General features: G+C 38.8%; 1 protein-coding gene across 12 annotated transcripts in view; it reads left to right on the forward strand.

Annotated features, from left to right (window-relative positions):
* RANBP17 (RAN binding protein 17) overlaps window positions 1–27,830 on the forward strand; it is a 359,547-nt gene that overhangs the window by 68,446 nt on the left and 263,271 nt on the right. For all 12 annotated transcript variants that reach the window (XM_042233660.1, XM_060400223.1, XM_042233661.1 and 9 more), the window contains one exon: window positions 16,646–16,751. In XM_042233660.1, coding sequence (XP_042089594.1) covers window positions 16,646–16,751 — 106 coding nt within the window. The remainder of the gene's footprint in view (window positions 1–16,645; window positions 16,752–27,830) is intronic.

Below are 27,830 nucleotides of genomic sequence, written 5' to 3' on the forward strand. Positions count from 1 at the left end.
CTGTGTTTTGTGCCCTTCCCAGGTCCAAGCAGCTCGGGTGACCAGGTGGTTGGCGAGTGCAGGCACCCCCAGGTCGGGGGGTGTGTCTTATTGCCTCCCCAGTCCCAGCCGCTTGGTTTTCTGGGTGTACAATGGGTGCGCCTTCTCAGGTGTGCCGTGTGTCTCTCCTGGGGGCCTGATCCCTGGCTGTGACACTCCTGGCGGATGTCAACCATCTAGAATCCCAAGAAGTGTTGGTTAGCAACGACGCGTGCCTGCAGTTCAGTAGAAGATGCCTCTCTCGGGCCGCGATTGCCCCTTTCGGGCTCTGGCTGCCCCTGCCTGCCTGTCTCCAGTTGGGGATGGGCTGGTCCACAGCTGCTAATTCTGCTCAGTCCTTCGTTCTGTGAGCGGGCCTCACAGTGTCTTAGGTTAGGGCTTTTCGCTGGATGGTTCTCTCTTTCTTTTCTCTCTCTCTCTCTCTCTGGCGATCCCACAGTCTGGGTTGGTATCTCACATTAGTTCCCTCAGGTAGCCCTCAGGACATTCAGGCCCTGTTCTTACCCTAAGCAATGCAGCCTGCCCCTCCCTGTCCAGCCCCATCTCCCCCCAACCCCCACATCCCCCCCACCCCCCGCTTGCTAGTGGTGGATGCGAGCCTCTGGGCTGCTTCTCTGCTGGGAGTTGCCTTTAGGCACGTAATCTGTGGGTTTCAATTATTTATTTATCTATTTTTCTGGTTATGTTGCCCTCTGGGATTCCAAGACTTGCCACAGACCTACCAGTGAGAGTGTTTCCTAGCGTTTGGAAACTTTTTCCTTTTTAAAGACTCCCTTCCCAGGACGGATCTCTGTCCCTACCTCTTTTGTCTCTTTTTATCGTTTATATTTTGTCCTACCTCCTTTCGAAGACAGTGGGCTGTCTTTCTGGGTGCCTGATGTCCTCTGCCAGCATTCAGAAGTTGTTTTGTGGAATTTGCTCAGCGTTCAAATGTTCTTTCGATGAATTTGTGGGGGAGAAAGTGGTCTGCGTGTCCTATTCCTCTACCATCTTAGGACCGTCCCTCTAATTTTCTTGAAAAGATCTCTAATCTTTCCCATTCTATTCTTTTCTGTTTCTTTGCACTGATCACCAAGGAAGGCTTTCTTATCTTTCCTTGCTAGTTTGGAACTCTGAATTCAGATGGTTAAATTTCTCCTTTGCCTTTTGCTTCTCTTCTTTTCTCAACTATTTGTAAGGCCTCCTCCGACAACCATTTTGCCTTTTTGCCTTTCTTTTTCTTGGTAGTGGTCTTGGATCACTGCTCCTGTGCAATGTCACAAGCCTCTGTTCATGTGGTTCTTCAGGCACTCTATCTATCTTAATAGATATCACTTAATCCCTTGACTCTATTGTCACTTCCACTGTATAATCTTAAGGGATTTGATTTAGGTCATACCTGAATAGTCTAGTGGTTTTCCCTATTTTCTTCAATTTACGTCTGAATTTGGCAATAAGGAGTTCATAATCTGAGCCACAGTCAGCTCCTGGTTTTGTTTTTACTGACTGTATAGAGCTTCTTCATCTTTGGCTACAAAGAATATACTCAATCTGATTTTGGTATTGACCATCTGGTGATGTCCATGTGTAGAGTCATCTCTTGTATTGTTCAAAGAGTGTGCCTGCTATGACCAATGCATTTTCTTGGTAAAACTCTGTTAACCTTTGCCGTGCTTCGTTTTGTACTGAAAGACCAAGCTTGCCTATTACTCCAGGTATCTCTGCACTTCCTACTTTTGGATTCCAGTCCCCCATGATGAAAAGAATATCTTTTATGGGTGTTCTGGAATGTCTTGTAGGTCATCATAGAACCATTCAACTTCAACTTCTTCGACATTACTGGTTGGGGCATAGATTTGGATTACTGTGATACTGAATGCTTTGCCTTGGAAACAAACAGAGATCATTCTGTCATTTTTGAGACTGCACCCATGTACCGCATTTTGAACTCTTTTATTGACTATGAGGGCTACTCCATTTCTTTTAAGGGATTCTTGCCCACAGTAGTAGGTATAATGGTTATCTGAATTAAATTCGCCCATTCCAGTCCATTTTAGTTCACTGATTCCTAAAATGTTGATGGTCATTCTTGCCATCTACTGTTTGAGCACTTTGAATTTACCTTTATTCATGAACCAAACATTCCAGGTTCCCATGCAATAAATATTGGTCTTATGGCATCAGGCTTTCCATCACCAGTCACAGTCACAACTGGGAGATGTTTTCACTTTGGCTCCGTCTCTTCATTCTTTCTGGAGTTATTTTTTTATTCTTCTCTGGTAGCATATTGTACAGCTACCTACTTGGGAGTTCATCTTTCAGTGGCGTATCTTTTCGACTTTCATACTGTTCATGGGATTCTCAAGGCAAGAGTACTTGAGTGGTTTGCCGTTCCCTTCTCTAGCAGCCTATATGGTGAATAGAGTACAGGTTGCATTTCAGACCCTGCTTGTCCCTTCAGGTAGGTATCTTTTTTTAGATATATGGTTGCCCTGTAATCCTGTATTACAGTGGTTGTGTTTTTTTTGTTTTTTGTTTTTTTTTTGGCCTGGTCATAGTGGCAGCCTTATATTGTTTCAGATTTGGTTTTTTACATTAATTCAGATTATGTTATAATTTGGTTCATGTTTATCCACCTGTGTATGAAATCACATTTTTGGTTTTGGTTTTATATCACAATTAGTGTTTAGTTCTTTCAAAGTAAAGAACTGATAGTAACTTTCACTTCAGTTTGGTAAACTGCATGCTCTGAAAGGGCTTTGTTTTGAACTGCAGTCAAATCCTGCATTGTTTGGCTTGATATAAGTTCGGGAAAAATCTGCGTTTCTTTCTCCTTCAGTCTTCTACACTTCATGTCTCTGTTCCTCCTTCTCTGATTATCCCATCTCAGAAGATGAACGTTAAGCAGAATGAACTAGTGGGTAGCAAATAATCAGTGGTTAAATTGGTGACAAAGCTTTAGGCTAGTAACAAAGTCAGTGTACTGAACTTGGGATTCTTATATTAAGTTGGAACCTTGAATAGTGATATAGTACTCTGAAACTGGTAGATCCCTTTGGCTTCCAGCTGAAAAGTAAATTAAAAATTTCTCTAAAGAATAGCATAATTTAGGGCCTTGAGAATACTGCAGATTAAGAGCAAAGAACTGTTCATGATTTTAAAAGCAATGAGCAGACAAATAAGAAAACAAGGTAACTTGACTGATTACTAACAAAAACAATGAGTTGTTTATTTGATTTAGATCTCCTCAAGAACTTAGTGGAAAGGCAATGGCACCCCACTGCAGTACTCTTGCCTGGAAAATCCCATAGACAGCGGAGCCTGGTAGGCTGCAGTCCATGGGGTCGCGAAGTTTAACTTTTTAGTTTCATGATTGGAGAAGGAAATGGCAACCCACTCCAGTATTCTTGCCTGGAGAATCCCAGGGACGGGGGAGCCTGGTGGGCTGTCGTCTGTGGGGTCGCACAGAGTCGGACATGACTGATGCAACTTGGAGCAGTACCAGTAGCAGCAAGGACTTAGGGCTTCCCTGGTGACTCAAAAATTTAAAAATCCACCTGCAATGCAGGAGACCTGAGTTTGATCCCTGGATTGGGAAGATCCCCTGGAGAAGGGAACAGCTAACTACCTACTCCAGTATAATAAGACACATTTCATGGTTTTAAAAAAAATTGGCCAAGGAGAACAAAGCTAGAGGCATCATGCTTCTTGCTCCTGAGCTGTATTATAGAGCTATAGTGATCAAAGCAGTATGGCCTTAGCATAGAAACAGATACATAGATCAGTGGAATAGTATATAAAGGCTGGAAGTAAATGCATGTTCACACAATCATTTAATATATGATGTCAGGCTAAGAATATACAGTGGGGAAAGGACAGTCTCTTCAATAAGTGGTGTTGACAAAATTGTATAGTCACATGCAAAAGACTGAAACTGGACCCCTATCTTTCACAATACACAAAAAGTGACTCAAAATAAATTAAAGACTTGAATATAAGACCTGAAGCCATAAAACACCTAGAGGAAAACAGAGGTAATAAGCTCCTTGACGTTGATCTTGGCTGTGAATTTTTGGATTGACACCAAAGGAAAAGGCAACAAAAGCAAAAATAAACAAGTGGGACTGAGTCAAACTAAAAAGTTTCTGCACAGCATAGGAAACCATCAACAAAATAAAAAGACAGCATACTGAATGGGAGAAGGTATTTATAAACAAGTCTGATAAGGGGCTAGTATCTAAAATACGTAAAGAACTCATAGAGCTAATTAGCAAAAAAAACCAAAACACCTAGTTTAAAAACGAGCAGAGGATTTGAATAGATATTTCAAAAGAAGACATACTGATGGATATTAGGTAGGAGAAAAGGTGCTCACTGTCACTGATTGTCAGGAAAATGCAAATGAAAATCACAATGAGCTGTCACCTCACACCTGTTAGAATGGCTGTTATCTTAAAGACAAGGTATTCTTGTTTGCAAGAATATGGGGATGTAAATTGTTGTAGCCTATGTGGAAAACTGTGTGGATCATGACACACTGTTGAAAACATTTAAAGAGATGGGAATACCAGACCACCTTACCTCCCTCCTGAGAAACCTGTGTGCAGAAGCAGCAGTTAGAACCAGTCATGAAAGAAGGGACTGATTGAAAATCGGGAAAGGAGCACATCAAGGTTGTATACTGTCACCTGCTTATTTAACTTATATGCAGAGTCCATCATGAGAAACGCTGGACTGGAAGAAGCACAAGCTGGAATCAAGATTGCCAAAGCACAAGCTGGAATCAAGATTGCCAGGAGAAACATCAATAACCTCAGATATGCAGATGACACCACCCTTATGGCAGAAAGTGAAGAAGAACTAAAGAGCCTCTTGAAGAAAGTGAAAGAGGAGAGTGAAAAAGCTGGCTTAAAACTCAACATTCAAAAAACAAAAATCACAGTATCCGGTTCTATTACTTCATGGCAAAATAGAAAGGGAAAAATTGAAAGCAATGACATGTTTTCTTTCTTGGACTCCTAAATCACTGTGGATGATGACTGCAACCATGAAATTAAAAGATGCTTGCTCCTTGGAAGAAAAGCAGCAGCAAACCTATTTCTACTCAAATGAAGTGACATCACTTTTCCAACGTATAGTCCAAGCCATGTTTTTTCCAGAGTCATGTACAGATGTCAGAGTTGGAACATAAAGAAGGCTGAGCACCAAAGAACTGATGCTCTCAAACTGTGGTCCTAGAGAAGTGCCTGAAGAGTGCCTTGGACAGCGAAGAGACAAATCATTTAATCCTAAAGGAAATGAACCCAGACTATTCATTGGAAGGACTGATGTTAAAACTGAAGCTCCAATACTTTGACCACCTGATGTGAAGAGCCAACTCATTGGAAAAGACCCTGATGCTGGGAAAGATTGAGTACAGGAGAAAGGGGACAGAGGATGAGCTGGTTGGATGGCATCACTGACTCAATAGACATAACTTTGAGCAAACTCCAGGAGATAGTGAAGGACAGGAAACACTGGTGTGATGTAGTCTGTGAGTTCATGAAGAATCCTACATGACTGAGAGACTGAACAACAACAGTATGGAGGATCCTCAAAAAGTTAAAAACGTAACAATACCATATGACCTAGCAGTTCCATTTCTGAGTTTTTATTTGAAGAAAACAAAAACACTAATTTGAAACAATGTCTACACCCACATGTTCATTGAAGCCTTGTTTGTGGTACTCAAGACATTGAAGCAACCTTTGGTGGAGAGGAGTGAATAAGGAAAATGTGATGTGTGTGTATTCACATATGTATGTAAAATTATACATTTTATATATATATAATAGGAATATTTTTTGACCATTTATAAAGAATAACATCTTGCCCTTTGTAGCAATATGCATTGACCTTTAGGGCATTTTAAATGAACTCAGAGAAAGACAAATACTATATGATCTCATTATATGTGAAATCTTAATAACAAGCCTAACTCTTAGATACAGAGCAGAGATTGGTAGTTGTTAGAGGTGGGACTTGGGGAATGGTTGAAATGAGTAGAGACAGTCAAAAAGTATAAACTTCCAGTTATAAAATAAATCATGGAGATGTAATATACAGCACACCAGCTATAGTTAATAATACTGTATTGCATATTTGAGAAGTTCTGAGAGTAGAGTTTAAAAATTCTCACCACAGGAAAATAAAATTTGTGACTCTCTGGTGTTGAGTGTTAGCTAGACTTACTATGGTGATCATTTCACAGTGTATACAAATACCAAATCATTGTATTGTACACCTGAAACTAATATATATGTTAGTTCAATTATATCTCAGTTTTTAAAATTTACCAAATTCATAAAACCAGTCTCAACTAAATTCAATAATCATTGAGCCCACATTTTCTTTCCAATTTGCAATTAAAACTAACCCGCTTTTGAACTGTGGTGTTGGAGAAGACTCTCGAGAGTCCCTTGGACTGCAAGGAGATCCAACCAGTCCATTCTGAAGGAGATCAGTCCTGGATATTCCTTGGAAGGACTGATAATGAAGCTGAAACTCCAGTACTTTGGCAACCTCATGCGAAGAGTTGACTCATTGGAAAAGACCCTGATGCTGGGAGGGATTGAGGGCAGGAGGAGAAGGGGACGACAGAGGATGAGATGGCATCACCAACTTGATGTACATGAGTTTGGGTAAACTCTAGGAGTTGGTTATGGACAGGGAGGCTTGGCATGCTGCAATTTGTGGGGTCGCAAAGAGTAGGACACAACTGAGTGACTGAACTGAACCGCAAAAAATATAAATTACGTGTAGTTCATAATTTTATAAACATACTTCTAAGTAACTATGGAGTAAAATAAGTCGTCTTGGGGAACTTTTAAAAAGAGAGAGAAAAATAGAAATATAACATGTTTGGAACTCAGTTGAAGATTTATTTCACAAAAGGAAGAAAGGCCATAATGTAACTTAAGCCTCCAAGTTGAATGTTAGAAGGAAGTAACAGATCAAACCCAGAGAAAGGAGAAAGAAGGAAACAACAAAAATTAACTAAAAGATTAAGATTCAGTGAAATAAAAAAATGAAAAGTTAATTCTCTAAAAATACTAATAAAATTGACAGACCTCTCATGAGATAAGAAGGAAAGTGAATTCACAAATAACATTAGGATCAAGAAGGGAAATACAGATATAACAAAGTTTTAAAAGATAAAATTATACATAGTGTTTTTTTTTAAGGTCAACAAGTTAGAAAACTTGAGATGAATGAATTCCTAGAAAAATAGCCTAAAGTTAACTCAAGATTAAACAAACAAACAAAAAAATACACCAGTAGTGGGAGAAGATATTTGCAACACATATCCACACACTTCCGCTTCCCTCGTGGCTCAGATGGTAAAGCGTCTGCCTGCAGCGCTGGAGACCCAGGTTCGATTCCTGGGTCGGGAAGACCCTCTGGAGACGGAAATGGCAATCCACTCCAGCACTCTTGCCTGGAAAATCCCATGGATGGAGGAGCCTGATAGGCTACAGTCCATGAGGTCGCAAAGAGTCGGACGTGACTGAGCGACTTCACTTCATACACACGCTAACCCAGGCAAGGTTCATCATTGAGAAGAGTCTGGAAAATTTTCCTAGAAGCAAAGCAAGCAGTTCTCTAGGGAAATGAAAAACAGAGACAAGCATGCTACTGCTTGTAAGAGAAATGGAAATTAAGGCACGCGAGACACCATTTTACTTCCAGTAGATTGGCAAAAATAAATCTTACAGGAGAATGTCGATCAGAAGAAATTCTTATACACTGCTGGTAGGAGTATGAAGTGTAGTCAGTTGAAAACAGAATGGAAATCAGTTTGGTGATTGGAAAGTAAACATTTGAATTCCGGCTGACCTGGAGCTTCTACTCTTAGGTATGTGTTTTAGAAAATCTCTTCTAAACAAGAGGACATGTTTGAGAATGTTTGTAGCCTAAATGTTATTAAGGCAAAAAATGTTAAAAGTTCAAATGCCCATCAACATGAAAATGGATAAACAGATCATAATATGCATAATACATAATACAGTAGAATATTATAGTAAAAAATGAATGTACTTCAAGTATACCTAAAAATTAATTTCAGATATATTTGGTGAAAAAATAAACAGTTTCAGAAATTTGTTTATATTAATAGTATGAGGTCTTCCCCTGGATTAAGAAATGGCAACCTGATCTAGTAATCTTGCCTGGAAATATTCCATGGACAGAGGAGTCTGGTGGCTACAGTCTGTGGGGGTGCAAAGAGTCAGATGCACCTGAGCACGCACATATATATAGTGTGAAACACTTAACCCTGAAACAAGTGAGGCTAAAAATATATTGGTAGGAATATATGTAATAGTGATAAAAAATGTCAAGAAAATATTAAGCACCAAATACATATTCAGCTTCCCTGCTGGCTCAGATGGTAAAGCATCTGCCTACAATGCAGGAGACCCTGCAGGTTCAATCCCTGGGTTGGGAAGCTCTCCTGGAGAAGGAACTGGCACCCCACTCCAGTCCTCTTGCCTGGAAAATCCCATGGACGGAGGAGCTAGGGTACAAGGTAAAGGGACAAGCTAGGGGAGGGGTGTGGTGATAGATAGGACAGTATTGGTAAAGCTGTGGTTAAATTGGACAGGGAGTTCACTGGATTTGTTTTATTCTATAGTCATCCACCTATATCTGAGGTTACCACACTTAGTAATTCAACCAACCACAGAAAATACCCTCCCTGCTCTAAAAGACTTCGAAAACGTTCCAAAAAGCCAGATTTGAATTAGCCATGTGCCTGGTGGGCTGCCTTCTATGTGGTCGCACAGAGTTGGACACGACTGAAGCGACTTAGCAGCAGCAGCAACAACTATTCACCTAGCATTTATATTGTATTCACAACTGTTTACCTAGGCTTTACATTATATTAGGTTTATAAGTAATCTGGAGATGATTTAAAGCCTATGGGGGTTATAGGTTATATGCAAACACTGTGTGTGCTATTTTATATAAGGGTATTGAGCATCTGACTTCCCTGGTGGCTCAGACGGTAAAGCGTCTGCCTACAAAGTGGGAGACCCGGGTTCAATCCCTGGATCAGGGAGATTTCCTGGAGAAGGAAATGGCAGCCCACTCCAGTACCCTTGCCTGAAAAACCTGATGGACAAAGAAGCCTGGTAGGCTACAGTCCATGGGGCCACAAAGAGTCAGACACGACTGAGCGACTTCACTTTCTTTCAGTTTCACTTGAGGATCTGTACATTTTGTTATCCAGGGGAGTTCTAGAAATAATCCCTTTTGGATACTGAGAGAGAAGACTGTACTTCGTACACATTATATATATTCTTTTATAAGTATCATACTACGTTACAATGTAAAAAGATTCATTTGTAAAATCAAAGACTTGTTTTCCTACTAAAGGATATTGAATGAAAGTATAGCTGTTCTAAGATACATTAATAAAATTAACTGAAATGTAATAGTTTATTGGTATTAAATAGATGTCTTTTGAGTAACATAAGTCAGATGTGATTCTTGATAAATATAATTCAGAGTTTTTACAGTATTAAAACATTATTTCAAAGTTTCTAATATACTGCCTGTTACATAGAAGATGTTTAGTATTTATATTTTCCTTCTATTTGAAAGGTTAGTGAGAAGTCTGTCTGCTCTTTAAAAATGTCTGTAGTCTGCTCGAAAATAATCGTTTTATATTATGAAAAGTGCGTAATGCAGTTCTAGTTTGTACTGCTATATGTAGTAGTGTTCAATTTCTTTTGTATAGACTAAAGACTTCAGTTAGTGTTGAACAAAGAAAATTATATGCTCTTGTTATGTGTGCTTTAATTTGGATGCTTAATGGCTTTTAATGTTACAAAATAAGTTTATTATTGTATTATGATCTCATTTGTATAATATTGTCTTGCTCCTCCATATTTGTGGTGATATGGTCATGGTTTCGAAAAACAATAATCCCTGAGAAATAGGTCATTAACAGTAGTTAACGATTACTTGTGATCTATGGTAATGACTGATTTCTTTGGGATTATTGAGGTTATAAACCATAATTACAGATTATTACAGCAATAATTATTTTGTTAGAGGAAAAAATGTTCTGTTCTTGAACAGCTGTGGAAACAAGTGCCCTGAACATTTCAGAGTAAATACAAAAATGGAAAGCTATAATGGAAATATAATCTCAGATCAGATTTTCAAAAAAAAATTATGGATATGAAACTTATATATAGGATATTTAAATTTCTAAATACAGTTTAGATTTATAGTTTTACTTGATTCTTTAAACTTTCTGGATATAATTACATAACCAGTGTAAATTTTTAACATCTATTTAAAGACCATCCCTCTAAAAATTCTAGACTTTTAGGGAAGGATTAATGTGTATGAGAAATATCATTCCTCATGAAAATTTTATTTGATAGATTAATAAAAGTACCTTTATATTTCATTGTTCATGTCTAACACTGATGCTAGTTTATTAGTAGTTGTCTATTTTTAGGGTTAAAAATATCTGCTTTTCTGTCTTGTACAATAAAAAATCACTGCTAAAACATGGAAAGAATAACTGTACATTCTACTTTTCTCTGTACAAACTTCCTTTCAAAATTTACCATAATTTTAGAAAAGAGTGTTCAGTTGATCATATGCTATCTTTGCATACCATTCTTTGATATCAAGTCTTAATTTCAAGGTCAGAGAATAAATGAATTAAAGAGTAAAAAGTTTAAATTTGAGAAATTCATGTCCTATATTTAGCATTTATTGTTAGACAGTAATACTCATTGCATGAATATCACATGAGGAGAAGGGAATGATAGAGGATGAGATGGTTGGATGGCACCACCAGTTCAATGGACATGAGATTGAACAGACTCCAGGAGATAATGAAGGACAGAGAAGCCTGGCATGCTGCAGTCCATGGGGTCTCGAAGAGTCAGAAATGACTGAGCGACTGAACAACAACAACACTTATCACACTGCATTGAAAAAATCAGTTTTTTGTGTTTTTCCCTCTTACTAAATTCAGTCTGCTGGATATAGGGTCTCTCTGTCCCTTTTCACCCTGCTTCATATTTATATCCCAGTGGGCAGAACATGACATATAGCAGATACTCAAAATGAAGGAATGAAACAAGAAAGCAGATTGTTGCTTTGTTTTATCTAATCTTGGAATGTGCTCATTGGGCAACTCAAATTATTTGCTGTTCTGCATTTGGCCATGAATGATCCACAAGTATTAATTTGGGTAATTACAAATGTGTAAATTTTATCAAGAAGACGAAGTTGCAAATAACACGATAGACTAGATCATGTATCGTACCTTGTATTGAATGTGTGTTGAAAGTTGCTTTTATCTAAGCAATAGAAATGGAACTACCATTAACATTCATTTTTAATAATGACTCTACATTTTAATGTTTATTTAAATTGATAAATAAGCTGTTAACTTTTTTTTGCCTGTTTCATGCTATAGTTTCTAGGTAATGATTTCTTAATTCAACATGTATGCATGCTCAGTCATGTCTTAATTCAATAACCCATATCTATTTAATAAGTTATATATGCCAGGTACTGTTTTAGGCCCTGGATATGCAGTAGACAACCCAACAGAAACAGTAATGGCTGCCATGCAATTTATGTTCTATTGGAATAGACAGATAAAGCAAAATAAATAATAAAATATATTTTGTTAGAAAGTGATAAGTGCTAAAATTTTTAAAAATATTAAATCAGGAAAGGGGAATATGAAATGTCAGTAGATTATGTTCTGTAACTGGGTGACAGCAATGGCCGGCCTCACCTAAATGACTCTTTATTCTAAAGCCTTCTGTCTTTGCTGGGATGTTTGATGAATGAGCTATAGTTGGGCATTTCTGTCTCCATGAAGTCTCTCTACATCGCTAGCCTTTTAATAGTATGACAGTCTCAGGGTATATGGTCTTCTTACATGGTAAATGGCTTCCTCTCAGGGAAAATTCCCTGAGAGCCTGGAGGAAGCTGCCAATTCTCTAAAGATTAAGCCTAGTACTGGAATAAGTGCCACTTATGCAATATTCTTTTAGTTAAAGTCTAGCCCAGACTTACAAAGGATTGGAAAAATAGATCCACTTCTTAATGGCAATTGTATACATGGAGGGAAGGAACTGATGATGGGTATCTTGAAGTCTTGGGCTTCCCAGGTAGTGCAGTAGTAAAGAATCTGCCTGCCAAGCAGGAGACCTGGATTCTATCCCTGGGTCTGGAAGATCCCCTGGAGGAAATGGCAACCCAGTTCAGCATTCTTGCTTGGGAAATCCCATGGGAAGAGGAGCCTGGTGGGCTACAATCGATGTGGTCACATAAGATTTGGACATGACTGAGCAACTAAGCGGCACTAGCAACATCTTGAAGGCATGCTATCATACTCTAGGTATTGAAAATTGATAGGATCGCTGTGTAAGGCCTGACTGAAAAGGTGAATCCAAAGTTAGACTAGTCAACATGGTTGTGTCTTTTTCCAGTTATATTAAACTGTATGCAGATAGACAAAGAGTAGGTAGGGAATTGGATTTAGACAATTACGGTTTTGTAAGATGAGAATGCAGCCATGAAATTAAAAGACGCTTACTCCTTGGAAGAAAAGTTATGACCAACCTAGATAGTATATTCAAGAGCAGAGACGTTACTTTGCCGACTAAGGTCCATCTAGTCAAGGCTATGGTTTTTCCTGTGGTCATGTATGGATGTGAGAGTTGGACTGTGAAGAAGGCTGAGTGCTGAAGAATTGATACTTTTAAACTGTGGTGTTGGAGAAGACTCTTGAGAGTCCCTTGGACTGCAAGGAGATCCAACCAGTCCATTCTGAAGGAGATCAGCCCTGGGATTTCTTTGGAAGGAATGATGCTAAAGCTGAAACTCCAGTACTTTGGCCACCTCATGCGAAGAGTTGACTCATTGGAAAAGACTCTGATGCTGGGAGGGATTGAGGGCAGGAGGAGAAGGGGATGACCGAGGATGAGATGGCTGGATGGCATCACGGACTCGATGGACGTGAGTCTGAGTGAACTCCGGAAGATGGTGATGGACAGGGAGGCCTGGCGTGCCTCGATTCATGGGGTCTCAAAGAGTCGGACACGACTGAGCGACTGAACTGAACTGAACTGAAGATGAGAATGTAGAGGAAGAGAGAAATTGACCTATGCAGGACAGATTATAATGACTGACAACAGAACTGAATATAGGTAAGCAGGTTAGAGAAGACATGAAGGGTATAAGAAAGTGAAAAAAAAAAAAAACAAATCCCAAAAGACTATTACAACTAATACAAGAGTAGCAAAGTTGCAGAATACAAGATCAGTAAGTAAAAATCAACAGTGGGTTTATCTATTAACAGTGAACAATCAAAATTAAGTGAAGCCTACTTACAATACCACTAAAAAGAATAAAATACTTAGGTAAAAACTTTGCAAAAGTGTTAAATCTTATACACTGTAAAATGTTTTTAAAATAAATCAAAGATCTGAATAAGTTGGAAGACATCCATGGTCATGGTTCAGAGGACGATGCTGTTTAGAACGATTCCTCAAATTGACCTAGAGTCAGTGTAATCTCTGTCAAAATTCCAGCTGGCTTCTTTGTAGGAATTGACAAGCTGATCCTTAAATTGATGTGGAAATCCAGGAGACCCAGTATATCCAAAATAATTTTGGAAAAAAATAAATGAAGTTGAAAGACTCATACTTACTTATTTCAAAATTTACTACAGAGCAGCAGTAATCAAGATAGCGTGGTATTGGTGTAAAGGTAGACACTCAATCAAGGATATATAATTGAGAGTTCAGGTAATAAATGCTCCAGTTTGTAATCAGGTGACTTTTGATTGGGATGAGAAGACAATTCAATGAAAAACGGATTGTCGTTTCAACAAATGATGCAGGGACAGCTGAATGTCCACACGCAAAAGAATGAAGTTGGACCCTGATGTCCCACAGTACACAAATCAAATGAATCACAGACCTAAATGTAAGAGTTAAAGCTATGAAACTCTTAGAAGAAAATGTAGAACTAAATCTTTATGACTTTGGATTGGGCAGTGGTTCGTTAGATTTGATATCAAAAGCTGAAATATCAAAAGAAAAACTAGCAGTTTTGTACCACATGAAAATTAAACATTTCTGTGCTTCAAAGGATGCCATCAAGAAAATGAAAACAACCCACAGAATGGGAGAACATGTTTGCTAATCACATATCTGACAAGGAACTTGTATCAAGAATATATAAAGAACTCTTGCAGCTCAATAAATAAAAAGATAAATAGACCAATTTTAAAATGAGCAAAGAATTTAAATAGACATTTCTTCAAAGAAGACATAAAAAAAGACCAGTAAGCACATGGAAAAGGCTCAGCATTGTCGGTCATTAGGGGAAGGCACGTCAGAATTACAAGATACCACTTTATATCCACTAGGAGAGATACAATAAAAAGATAGGTAATACCAAGTATTGGCAAGGATTTGGAGAAGTTGGGCTTTCATACTTTGCTGGTGGGAAGGTAAAATGATACAGCTGCTTTGGAAAGTAGTTTGGTAGTTCCTCAGAATGTTTTTTTTTTTTTCCTCAGAATGTTAAAATACAGGTTTCATAAGACTCACCAATTCCAATTCTTGATATGAAACCCAACTCTTGATATGAAGAGACATGAAAACATATCTACATTAAAAACTCTATGCAAATGTTCATAGAAGCATTATTTACAAAGCCAAAATGTGAAAACAGCCCAAGTGTCTATCAACTTTTGAATGGGTAAACAAAATGTGATATACCCCAAAAATGGAATGTTATTTGAACATAAAAATGATTGAAATCCCAATGCAAGAAGCTATAACATGGTTCACCCTTACATGTTACACTAAGTGAAAGAAGATAGTCACACAGATCACCCTGTGTGAGTTCATCCGTATGAAATAGAATGGGAAAAATCTAAGGAGACATAAAGTAGATTAGTGGTTGCCTGGTTCCTTAGGGCTGTGGGGGTGCGGAGTGGTGCAGAATAAATTTCAAGAGGGATGGATAAGTTCTAAAGCTAGAATGTGGTGGTGATTGTATGACCCTGTGAATTCTTTCAAAACCATTGAGTCATATGCTTTAAGTGGTATGTGAATTACATTTCAGTGAAGTTGTTTAGGTGTTCAAGTGATTGTAGTTTCCTAATAGAACAAAGGATTGTTGGGAGTTGGAAGATTCATCTTTGTAGACAATTAAAGTTGTTACCAGTTATGATAAAAATAACGCTGGAAAGAGTGACAGTGGACCAGCAGCCAACATATTCAAACGATAAGAAGGAACTCAAAGTAGAGTGACAGTTGCAATATGAGAGGTAATTTGGTGCTATGAGGACGTCAGATGTAAAGCGGAGTGCTTTTACAGTGGAGAGGGAGAATGTTCTGGAAGTAAAAGCGAGGAACATCAACTGAACAGCTGGGTTTGAGGCCCAAGAGGTGCAAAAAAAATCAGCTGCCACAGAAGTGAGGTCATCAAAGGAGAGCATTCTGTTGTTAATAGGCTTTAATATTGATCATAAAACACATCTCAACTGCATATTGGTAACTTGTTATCAGTTTCCTCCATGGGCCTTTTTTCTGTTAACTTTTTTTGCCCACTAGTTTTACATTTCTTGAAGCTTGAGGTTGTTTTATAAATTACCTGATCAGGGTAGAGTTCTGTTTTTACGTTGCCAATATAAAGGCTGCATACTTAGTCAGTTAAGATTTATTCATGGTTTTGTGATAGATTAAGGGGATGTGGATGCTTACCAGGTAAGATTTTTTTTTAATTTCTTTTTTGAAAAATAATTGATTTGTTGTTAATTGCTTATAAAGATCTCAAAAATCTTGGAGAATTTGAGACATAGATGAGTGACTCTAAAGATGTAATGTGTCTAAACAAGAATTACTCAATAACTCCCTTCATTTCTAAAGTCAGTTTTGGCGGCCCCAAAGATCTGTGGGAACTGTAGGTGTTGCCCTTTGCGGCCGCTCTTGTAAAGTCATTTAGCCCTTCGCTGCTACTCCCCATGAAGTTAATTTGGTCATCAAACAATGTAATTTGCATAGTAAAAGTTTTGTATTTTTAAAATACAAAGGGAGTAAATTTATTACCATCTGTTATCTTCCAAGCCTGGGTAGTATTAAAAGTGACGAGACTGGTACTATCATGACATGGACTGTTCAAAAAAACACTGGTCATTGTATCATACTTACTAACAGCCCTTAATGTTGACATTACATTTGGTGTTTTGTTATCAAATTTATGTTCATCAAGTCTTCATGGTAGATATTATTTTCTCCAGTTTGCAAATGAAAATCCTAAAGAGGTAAGTAGCTTATGTAAAATCACATAGCATATTGGTAGAGCTGGGGTTCATAGTTGTTTCAGGTTCTTAAATATGATGTAAACTCTTCTACTGCCTTGATGAACTTTATGAAAACCAGCTCTTCACTCTGTGTTAGGCAGGAACTAAGTTCACAGTTTATCACTAGGTTGGAAGAAATTTTGCTTATTTTAGAATATTCTGAAAAATAAGCTTTGTTTCTATCTAAACTTTGTTTCTTTCTAAACTCTTCTTTTTATGTATTAGGACGTCTTGCCTGGCTGGTATACTTAGTTGGAACAGTTGTTGGAGGAAGATTAACATATACCAGTACAGATGAACATGATGCTATGGATGGAGAATTATCCTGTCGGTAAGTAGTAGCCATATAATTTACAGAAGTTTCCTAAGTACTTAGAAATTTAGTTTTTGAGCTAGTACTATGAGCTCAAGCATTTTGGACTAGGCCTTTTAGGGAAGGTATTGTTTTCCTTTCTATTGATGAGAAGACCAGGGCTTAGAGCTTAAGTGATTTACAGGAGTCATATCAATGATAAATAGTACAGTCAGATATATGAATATATGAATATGAGTGAATTTATATGAATACATGAATATGAGTGAGCTGGTTTTCCATATATTATACTTCATGTTTAATAGTATATTTCTTTTAGAATTGATGTACTTGTGTGTTTTTGGCTCGTCGCTGCATGGACTTGTTTCTAGTTGCAGCGAAGGGGGGTGCTCTTTAGTTGTGTTGGGTGGGTTCTCATGGTGGTGGCCCCTCTCCCTGCACAGCACAGGCTCTAGGGGGCACATGCTTCAGTAGTTGTGGCACATGGCCAATTGCAGCTCCCTGGCTCTAGAGCGCAGGCTCAGTAGTTGTGGCACACAGACTTTGTTGCTCTGCATCATGTAGGATCTTCCTGGATCAGGGATTGAACCTGTGTCTCCTGCATTGGCAAGCAGATTCTTTACCACTGAGCCACAGGGAAGCCCCAATATCTTTCTGTATAACAAAATAATACCTATTTTTCTGAATGCTTTATAGAGTTTCAAATAAAAAGTTACATATTAATTTGAAGATAACTACTGTCATTTGGTAAAGATCTTTGAGTCTTTTTAATTGATATTTGAAAGTTATATATATTACATGTGTATTTTTCAACTTTTTTTAACAAAAATTGTATTACACTTAAATATTGTAAACTAAAATGGGGATACTAGTACTGATAATTGATAATAACCCAGGAGAAAGGAGTAGTGACCCCACCAGAGACTGAGCCAGGCTGCTGTGAGTGTCTGGGAGTCTGCGGCAGAGGCGTGGGTTGGCGGTGGCCCGCTCTAGCGGCAGGGGCACTGGGTGCTGCAGTATGTGCACGGGACATTTTGAAGGAGGTCACTGTTACCTTCATTCAGTTCAGGTCAGTTCAGTTCAGTTGCTTAGCTGGGTTCAGCTCTGCAGACCCCATGGACTGTAGGACACCAGGCTTCCCTATCCTTCACTAGCTCCCGGAGCTTGCTCAAACTCATGTCCATCGAGTCGGTGATGCCATCCAACCATCTCATCCTCTGTCGTCCCCTTCTCCTCCTTCCTGCAATCTTTTCCCAGCATCAAGGTCTTTCCAGCGACTCAGTTCTTTGCATCAGGTGGCCAAAGTATTAGAGTTTCAGCTTCAGCATCAGTCCTTCCAATGAATATTTAGGACTGATTTCCTTTAGGATGGACTAGTTTGATCTCCTTGCAGTTCAAGGGACTTCATTACCTCCACCATAGTGTGGTCTCAGGTCAAAGAAAAGGGAGGGAACAGAGCCCCACCCATCAAGAGAAATTTGGATTAAAGATTTACTGAGCATGGCCCCGTCCATTAGAACAAGACCCAGTTTCCCCCTCAGTCAGTCTCTCCCATCAGGAAGCTTCCATAAGCCTCTTACCATTATATATCAGACAGGAGAAGGCAATGGCAACCCACTCCAGTACTCTTGCCTGGAAAATCCCATGGACAGAGGAGCCTGGTAGGCTGCCATCCATGGGGTTGCATAGAGTTGGACACTACTGAAGCGACTTAGCAGCAGTAGCATTATCCATCGGAGGGCACATAATCAGACGAACCTCCATCCATAGTTCTTCAGGCACTCTAAAACCACAATCACAGGAGACGAATCAAATTGATCACAAGGACCACAGCCTTGTCTCGCTCAGTGAGACTATGAGCCATGCCGTATAGGACCAGACGGGTCATGGTGGAGAGTTCTGACGCAATGTGGTCCACTAGACAAGGGAATGGGAAACCACTTCAGTATTCGTGCCTTGAGAACCCCATGAGCAACATGAAAAGGCAGAAAGACGTGACACTGAGAGGTGAACTCTCCAGGTTGGTAGGTGCCCAGTGTGCTACTGGATGTTGAGTGGAGAAGTAACTCCAGAAAAAATGAACAGACAGAGCAGAAGTGAAAACAGTGCCCAGTTGTGGGTGGGACTGGTGATGCAAGTAAACTCTGATACTCCAATACTGTAAAGAGCAATACTGCATAGGAACCTGGAATGTTAGGTCCATGAATCAAGGTAAATTGGAAGTGGTCAAACAGGAGACAGCAAGAGTAAACATCAACATTTTAGGAAATCAGTGAACTAAAAGGGACTGGAATGGGTGAATTTAATTCAGTTGATCATTATATCTACTACTGTGGGCTAGAATCCCTTAGAAGAAATGGAGTAGCCCTCACAGTCAAGAGACTCCGAAATGCAGTACTTGGGTGCAATCTCAGAAATGACAGAATGATCTCTGTTTGTTTCCAAGGCAGACCATTCAGTATCAGAGTAATCCCAAGGCTATGCCCCTACCAGTAATCCTAAAGAAGCTGAAATTAAATGGTTCTATGAAAATCTGCGAGACCTTCTAGAATTAACAACCAAAGAAGATATTCTATTTATCATAGAGGACTGGAGTGCAAAAGTAGGAAGTCAAGAGATACCTGGAGTAACAGGCAGATTTGGCCTAGGAGTACTAAATTAAGCAGGGCAAAGGCTAACGAGTTTTGCCAAGAGAACGCACTCGTCATAGCAAACACCCTCTTCCAACAACACAAGAGAAGACTCTACACATGGACATCACCAGATGGTCAATACTGAAATCAGATTGATTATATTCTTTGTAGCCAAAGAAGCTCTATACAGTTAGCAAAAACAAGACCAGGAGCTGACTGTGGCTCAGATCATGAACTCCTTATTGTCAAATTCAGACTTAAATTGAAGAAAATGGGGAAAACCACTAGACCATTCAGGTATGACCTAAATCAAATCCCTTATGACTATACAGTGGAAGTGAGAAATAGATTTATGGGACGAGATCTGATAGACAGAGTGTCTGATGAAGTATGGATGGAGGTTCCTGACATTGTACAGAAGACAGGGATCAAGACCATCCCCAAGAAAAAGAAAATGCAAAAAGGCAAAATGGTTGTCTGAGGAGGCCTTGCAAACAGCTGAGAAAAGAAGAGAAGCTAAAGGCAAAGGAGAAAAGGAAAGATATACCCATTTGAATGCCGAGTTGGGAGGAATAGCAAGGAGAGATAAGAAAGCCTTCCTCAGTGATCAATGCAAAGAAATAGAGGAAAACAATAGAATGGGAAAGACTAGAGATCTCTTCAAGAAAGTGGTATCTCTTCAAGAGACACCAAGGCAACATTTCATGCACAGATGGGCACAATAAAGGACAGAAATGGTATGCACCTAACAGAAGCAGAAGGTATTAAGAAGAGGTGGCAAGAATACACAGACGTATACAAAAATGATCTTCATGACCCAGATAACCATGATGGTGTGATCGCTCACCTTGAGCCAGATATCCTGGATTGTGAAGTCAAGTGGGCCTTAGGAAGCATCACTAGGAACAAAGCTAGTGGAGGTAATGGAATTCCAGCTGAGCTATTTCAAATCCTAAAAGATGATGCTGTGGAAGTGCTGCACTCAATATGCCAGCAAATCTGGAAAACACAGCAGTGGCCACAGGACTGGCAAAAGTCAGTTTTCATTCCATTCCCGAAGAAAGACAATGCCAACGAATGCTCAAACTACTGCACAATTGCACTCATCTCACATGCTAGCAAAGTAACGCTCAAAGATTGAAGGCAGGAGGAGAAGACGATGAGAGAGGATGAGATGGTTGGATGGCATCACTGACTCGATGGACATGAATTTGAGCAAACTTTGGGAGTTGGTGATGGACAGGAAAGCCTGGTGTGCTACGGTCTATGGGGTAGCAAAGAGTCAGACACTGAACTGAACTGAGTACTAATGATAGTATCTAATTCATTTTGGGCCGTTGGAAGGATTAAATGAGTTAATAATTTTAAAGTGCTTAGGACAGTACCTGGGAAATAGTAAGCACTGTGTTACCAAAAGAAACTCTAGAATAATTTTTTAAAAATCAAACATTATATTATGAACATTTTACCTGGACATTAAGTAAAAAATGAAGTAGAAATTGTTAGTTGCTCAATATTCTAAGCTATACTGTAAATACCCTTGCTTTGGGAATTTTAGCTTGTTTCTCAGTTTTTCCTTATAACAAAGGTGAATATTCTTTTAGCTGTATCTTTATGTAGATCAAGATAATTTTATTAGAGTTATATCCTAAAAGCTGAGTAGCTGGTTGAATAGTATATATATAGCACTTTAAAGGCTCGGTACACATCACCACATTGCCTTCTGGAAAAGTACCAGTCTCTCCTCTGAACCCAAAGGCTGTGAGAGGTTATGATTTTTTTCTGCAGTTGAACACTAGGTAGTAGGATTATTATCTTTTCCAACTAAGTTCTCATTTTTTTTGTATTTCCTTGTTTAGAAGTGGTATCAAACATTCTTTTCCATTGCTTTTCTTGCCATTTCTATTTTTCTTTGTGCTTTTTAATTATAGATTGTACCATTCATTTGGTTTTCTTTTAGATTATCTTTCCTAATTTATTTATAATTACTCAATGTATATCAGTATATATCAAAGATTATAATATTTTGCTATTCATTTTGAATATCTCTTCTGTATATATTTTAATGTTTTAGAAATTTATTTTTTACTGGCTTTAGAATGTTTTTATTCCTGGAGAAGGCAGTGGCTACCTACTCCAGTATTCTTACCTAGAGAATTCCATGGACAGAGGAGAGAGAGCCTGGCGGGGTACAGTCCATCGGATTGCAAAGAGCTGGACACGACTGAGAGGCTAAGCACACAAAATATTTATATTCAAATCTGAATTTTTTTCTTTCATATTTTTAAAACATTAATTCATTAATTTGGCTGTGTCAGGTCTTAGTTGTGGCACGAAGGACTTTCAGTTGCATCATGCGAACTCTTAGTTGTAGCATGTGGGGTCAAGTTCCCTGACCATGGACCAAATCCAGACCCTGTACTGGAAGCATGGAATCTTAGCCACTGGGCCACTAAGGAAGTCCCTATCATATAGGTTTAATGCTCATATTGAGGAAGGTTGTTCCATGCCTGGATAATAAAAATATTCACCTATATTTTTTCCTGGTTCCTATACAATTTCACCTTTTTATATTTAATTTTTTTTTTATTTTTATTTTTTATTTTATTTTATTTTATTTATTTATTTTTTAAATTTTAAAATCTTTAATTCTTACATGCATTCCCAAACATGAACCCCCCTCCCACCTCCCTCCCCATAACATCTTTCTGGGTCATCCCCATGCACCAGCCCCAAGCATGCTGCATCCTGCGTCAGACATAGACTGGCGATTCAATTCACATGATAGTATACATGTTAGAATGGCATTCTCCCAAATCATCCCACCCTCTCCCTCTCCCTCTGAGTCCAAAAGTCCGTTATACACATCTGTGTCTCTTTCCCTGTCTTGCATACAGGGTCGTCATTGCCATCTTCCTAAATTCCATATATATGTGTTAGTATACTGTATTGGTGTTTTTCTTTCTGGCTTACTTCACTCTGTATAATCGGCTCCAGTTTCATCCATCTCAACAGAACTGATTCAAATGAATTCTTTTTAACGGCTGAGTAATACTCCATTGTGTATATGTACCACAGCTTTCTTATCCATTCATCTGCTGACGGACATCTAGGTTGTTTCCATGTCCTGGCTATTATAAACAGTGCTGCGATGAACATTGGGGTACATGTGTCTCTTTCAATTCTGGTTTCCTCGGTGTGTATGCCCAGCAGTGGGATTGCTGGGTCATAAGGTAGTTCTATTTGCAATTTTTTAAGGAATCTCCACACTGTTCTCCATAGTGGCTGTACTAGTTTGCATTCCCACCAACAGTGTAGGAGGGTTCCCTTTTCTCCACACCCTCTCCAGCATTTATTGCTTGCAGATTTTTGGATCGCAGCCATTCTGACTGGTGTGAAGTGTTTAATTTTTAATATATTCAACATATATTTTGTTTTATATGCTTTTTTGAATGTTTCCAAGGTATTAGCCAGTCAGTGTCAAGTCCACTCTCTACCAACTTAAAATGCCATTTAAATGTTACTCAGAATTCTTTTTTATAATTTTTTTTTAATTTTAAAATCTTTAATTCTTACATGTGTTCCCAAACATGAACCCCCCTCCCACTCCCTCCCCATAACATCTCTCTGGGTCATCCCCATGCACCAGCCCCAAGCATGCTGTATGCTGCGTCAGACATAGACTGGCAATTCGATTCTTACATGATAGTATACATGTTAGAATGCCATTCTCCCAAATCATCCCACCCTCTCCCTCTCCCTCTCCCTCTGAGTCCAAAAGTCCATTATACACATCTGTGTCTTTTTTGCTGTCTTGCATACAGGGTCGTCGTTGCCATCTTTCTAAATTCCATATATATGTGTTAGTATACTGTATTGGTGTTTTTCTTTCTGACTTACTTCACTCTGTATAATCGGCTCCAGTTTCATCCATCTCATCAGAACTGATTCAAATGCATTCTTTTTAACAGCTGATTAATACTCCATTGTGTATACGTACCACAGCTTTCTTATCCATTCATCTGCTGATGGACATCTAGGTTGTTTCCATGTCCTGGCTATTATAAACAGTGCTGCGATGAACATTGGGGTACATGTGTCTCTTTCAATTCTGGTTTCCTCGGTGTGTATGCCCAGCAGTGGGATTGCTGGGTCATAAGGTAGTTCTATTTGCAATTTTTTAAGGAATCTCCACACTGTTCTCCAAAGTGGCTGTACTAGTTTGCATTCCCACCAACAGTGTAAGAGGGTTCCCTTTTCTCCACACCCTCTCCAGCATTTATTGCTTGCAGATTTTTGGATCGCAGACATTCTGACTGGTGTGAAGTGGTACCTCATTGTGGTTTTGATTTGCATTTCTCTAATAATGAGTGATGTTGAGCATCTTTTCATGTGTTTGTTAGCCATCCGTATGTCTTCTTTGGAGAAATGTCTATTCAGTTCTTTGGCCCATTTTTTGATTGGGTCATTTATTTTTCTGGAATTGAGCTGCATAAGTTTAAATGTTACTCAGAATTCTTATGTCTGTTTCTGTGTGTTTCATTCTTTTCCACTGATCTTAAAAGTCTCTTAGTATATCATTATTACCCTACTGAAGTCTTTAGTGTGATATTCTCCCTAATTATTATTTTTTATATATTCTTAAGTGTTTAATTTTGAATAGAAATTTCTCATTTCATACCATTTATAACCTTTAAGCTGTCTCATTTGAAACTATCTCAATTTGAATCTGAATAGAAAGTAAATATTTTAGTTTTTCCTAAGATTCATTATTTCTAATATGAAACTACTTTAAAATATGAATAGAGACATTCTCAAAATGATTTATTTTTAAACCAAGTGAATAGTTTGCTTCTGTACCATATTTTATTATAACATGACATTTATTTATTTATTTATTTTTTTAACATGACATATTTAGTAAAGTGGGAATTAAGTATAATTTTGGTATAATTATTTTGATTATTTTTTAAAGTTTTCATCATCAAACAGAAAGTTACCCAGTGGCACTATTTCCCTAAATATATATATATATATAACAGGAAATAAACAAAAGTGTGTATTTGTCAAGTAGAAAATTTTAATTTTTTTCTTTAGACAGCAAACATATTTATTTAGCTTTAAATAAGAGTTGTTTTGTGTTTAGCATGTATTCTCTAGAAAACAAAGCCTAAGGTGAAGTTTATCAGCTTACGTTTTGGAGGGAATGGGGAAAAGGCTACATTTTCAGGGAAGACGTAAGGAAGGAAAAGTGAGTGAGAAAATGAGAGAAAACAAATAGAATTAATACTCATTTTTCAGAGATTCCATTTTTGCACATTTGTACACTTGCTAAAATTTGTTTGTTAACCACCAAATCAATACTCATGCCAGTGACTGCAGTCATGAAATTAAGACACTTGCTCCTTAGAAGGAAAGCTATGACAAACCTGGACGGCATATTAAAAGGCAGAGACGTCAGTTTGCTGACAAAGATCCATATAGTCAAAGCTGTGGTTTTTCTAGTAGTCATGTGTGGATATGAGACTTGGACCATAAAGAAGGATAAACACCGAAAAATTGATACTTTCAAATTGTGGTGCTGGAGAAGTCTCTTGAGAGTCTCTTGGGCAGCAAGAACATCAAACCAGTCCATCCTAAAGGAAATCAGCTCTGGATATTCATTGAAAGGACTCCAGTACTTTGGCCAACTGATGCAAAGAGCCAACTTTTCTCATTGGAAAAGACCCTGATGCTGATAATAGCTTACAGTTAACGGTGTCAGATTTGTGATCTCCAAAGAAGAAGATTTAGCTTTGGGACCAGGGACCAGGCTTGGTCACTCAAGAGCTTTTGTGTAGCAGGGTTTTATTAAAGTATGATAAGGGACAAGGGAAACTTCTGACATAGACATCAGAAGGGGGACATGGACTATCTCCCTCACTAGTCTAAGCAAGGGAGCTATATACTTTTTCATTTGGTTATTCAGTTCAGTTCAGTTCAGTTGCTCAGTCGTGTCTGACTCTTTGAGACCCCATGAATCACAGCATGCCAGGCCTCCCTGTCCATCACCAACTCCCGGAGTTCACTCAGACTCATGTCCATTGAGTCCGTGATGCCACCCAGCCATCTCATCCTTGGTCGTTCCCTTCTCCTCCTGCCCCCAATCCCTCCCAGCATCAGAGTATTTTCTGATGAGTCAACTCTTTGCATGAGGTGGCCAAAGTACTGGAGCTTCGGCTTTAGCATCATTCCTTCCAAAGAACACCCAGGGCTGATCTCCTTCAGAATGGACTGGTTGGATCTCCTTGCAGTCCAAGGGACTCTCAAGAGTCTTCTCCAGCACCACAGTTCAAAAGCATCAATTCTTCGGCACTGGGCCTTCTTCACAGTCCAACTCTCACATCCATACATGACCACTGGAAAAACCATAGCCTTGACTAGATGGACCTTTGTTGGCAAAGTAATGTCTCTGCTTTTGAATATGCTGTCTAGGTTGATCATAACTTTTCTTCCAAGGAGTAAACGTCTTTTAATTTCATGGCTGCAGTCATGATCTGCTGTGATTCTGGAGCCCCCAAAAATAAAGTCTGACATTGTTTCCACTGTTTCCCCATCTATTTCCCATGAAGTGATGGGACCAGATGCCATGATCTTCGTTTTCTGAATGTTGAGCTTTAAGCCAACTTTTTCACTCTCCACTTTCACTTTCATCAAGAGGCTTTTTAGTTCCTCTTCATTTTCTGCCATAAGGGTGGTGTCATCTGCATATCTGAGGTTATTGATATTTCTCCCAGCAATCTTGATTCCAGCTTGTGTTTCTTGCAGCCCAGCGTCTGTCATGATGTACTCTGCATAGAAGTTAAATAAGCAGGGTGACAATATACAGCCTTGATGTACTCCTTTTCCTATTTGGAACCAGTCTGTTGTTCCATGTCCAGTTCTAACTGTTGCTTCCTGACCTGCATATAGGTTTCTCAAGAAGCAGGTCAGGTGGTCTGGTATTCCCATCTCTGTCAGAATTTTCCATAGTTTATTGTGATCCACACAGTCAAAGGCTTTGGCTTAGTCAATAAAGCAGAAATAGATGTTTTTCTGGGACTCTCTTGCTTTTTCCATGATCCAGTGGATGTTGGCAATTTGATCTCTGGTTCCTCTACCTTTTCTAAATCCAGCTTGAACATCTGGAAGTTCATGGTTCACGTATTGCTGAAGCCTGGCTTGGAGAATTTTGAGCATTACTTTACTAGCATGTGAGATGAGTGCAATTGTGTGGTAGTTTGAGCATTATTTGGCATTGCCTTTCTTTGGGATTGGAATGAAAACTGACCTTTTCCAGTCCTGTGGCCCCTGCTGAATTTTCCAAATTTGCTGGCATATTGAGTGCAGCACTTTCACAGCATCATCTTTCAGGATTTGAAATAGCTCAACTGGAATGCCATCACCTCCACTAGCTTTGTTCGTAGTGATGCTTTCTAAGGCCTACTTCACTTCACATTCCAGGATGTCTGGCTCTAGAAGAGTGATCACACCATCGTGATTATCTGGGTCATGAAGATCTTTTTTGTACAGTTCTTCTGTGTATTCTTGCCACCTCTTCTTAATATCTTCTGCTTCTGTTAGGTCCATACCATTTCTGTCCTTTATTGAGCCCATCTTTGCATGAAATGTCCCCTTGGTATCTCTAATTTTCTTGAACAGATCTCTAGTCTTTCCCATTCTGTTGTTTACCTCTATTTCTTTGCATTGATTGCTGAAGAAGGCTTTTTTATCTCTTCTTGCTATTCTTTGGAAGTCTGCATTCAGATGCTTATATCTTTCCTTTTCTCCTTTGCTTTTCGCTTCTCTTCTTTTCACAGCTATTTGTAAGGCCTCCCCAGACAGCCATTTTGCTTTTTTGCATTTCTTGTCCATGGGGATGGTCTTGATCCCTGTCTTCTATACAATGTCACAAACCTCAGTCCATAGTTCATCAGGCACTCTATCTATCAGATCTAGGCCCTTAAATCTATTTCTCACTTCCACTGTATAATCATAAGGGATTTGATTTAGGTCATACCTGAATGGTCTAGCTGTTTTCCCTACTTTCTTCAATTTGAGTCTCAATTTGGTAATAAGGAGCTCATGATCTGAGCCACAGTCAGCTCTCGGTCTTGTTTTTGTTGACTGTATAGAGCTTCTCCATCTTTGGCTGCAAAGAATATAATCAGTCTGATTTCGGTATTGACCATCTGGTGATATCCATGTGTAGAGTCTTCTCTTATGTTGTTGGATGAGGGTGTTTGCTATGACCAGTGCATTTCCTTTGCAAAACTTTATTAGTCTTTGCCCTCCTTCATTCCTCATTCCAAGGCCAAATTTGCCCGTTACTCCAGGTGTTTCTTGACTTCCTACTTCTGCATTCCAGTCCCCTATAATGAAAAGGACATCTTTTTTGAGTGTTAGTTCTAAAAGGTCTTGTAGGTCTTCATAGAACCATTCAACT

Source organism: Ovis aries, chromosome 16 (genome assembly GCF_016772045.2).
Source record: "Ovis aries strain OAR_USU_Benz2616 breed Rambouillet chromosome 16, ARS-UI_Ramb_v3.0, whole genome shotgun sequence".
In the NCBI taxonomy this organism is placed as follows: Eukaryota; Metazoa; Chordata; class Mammalia; order Artiodactyla; family Bovidae; genus Ovis; species Ovis aries.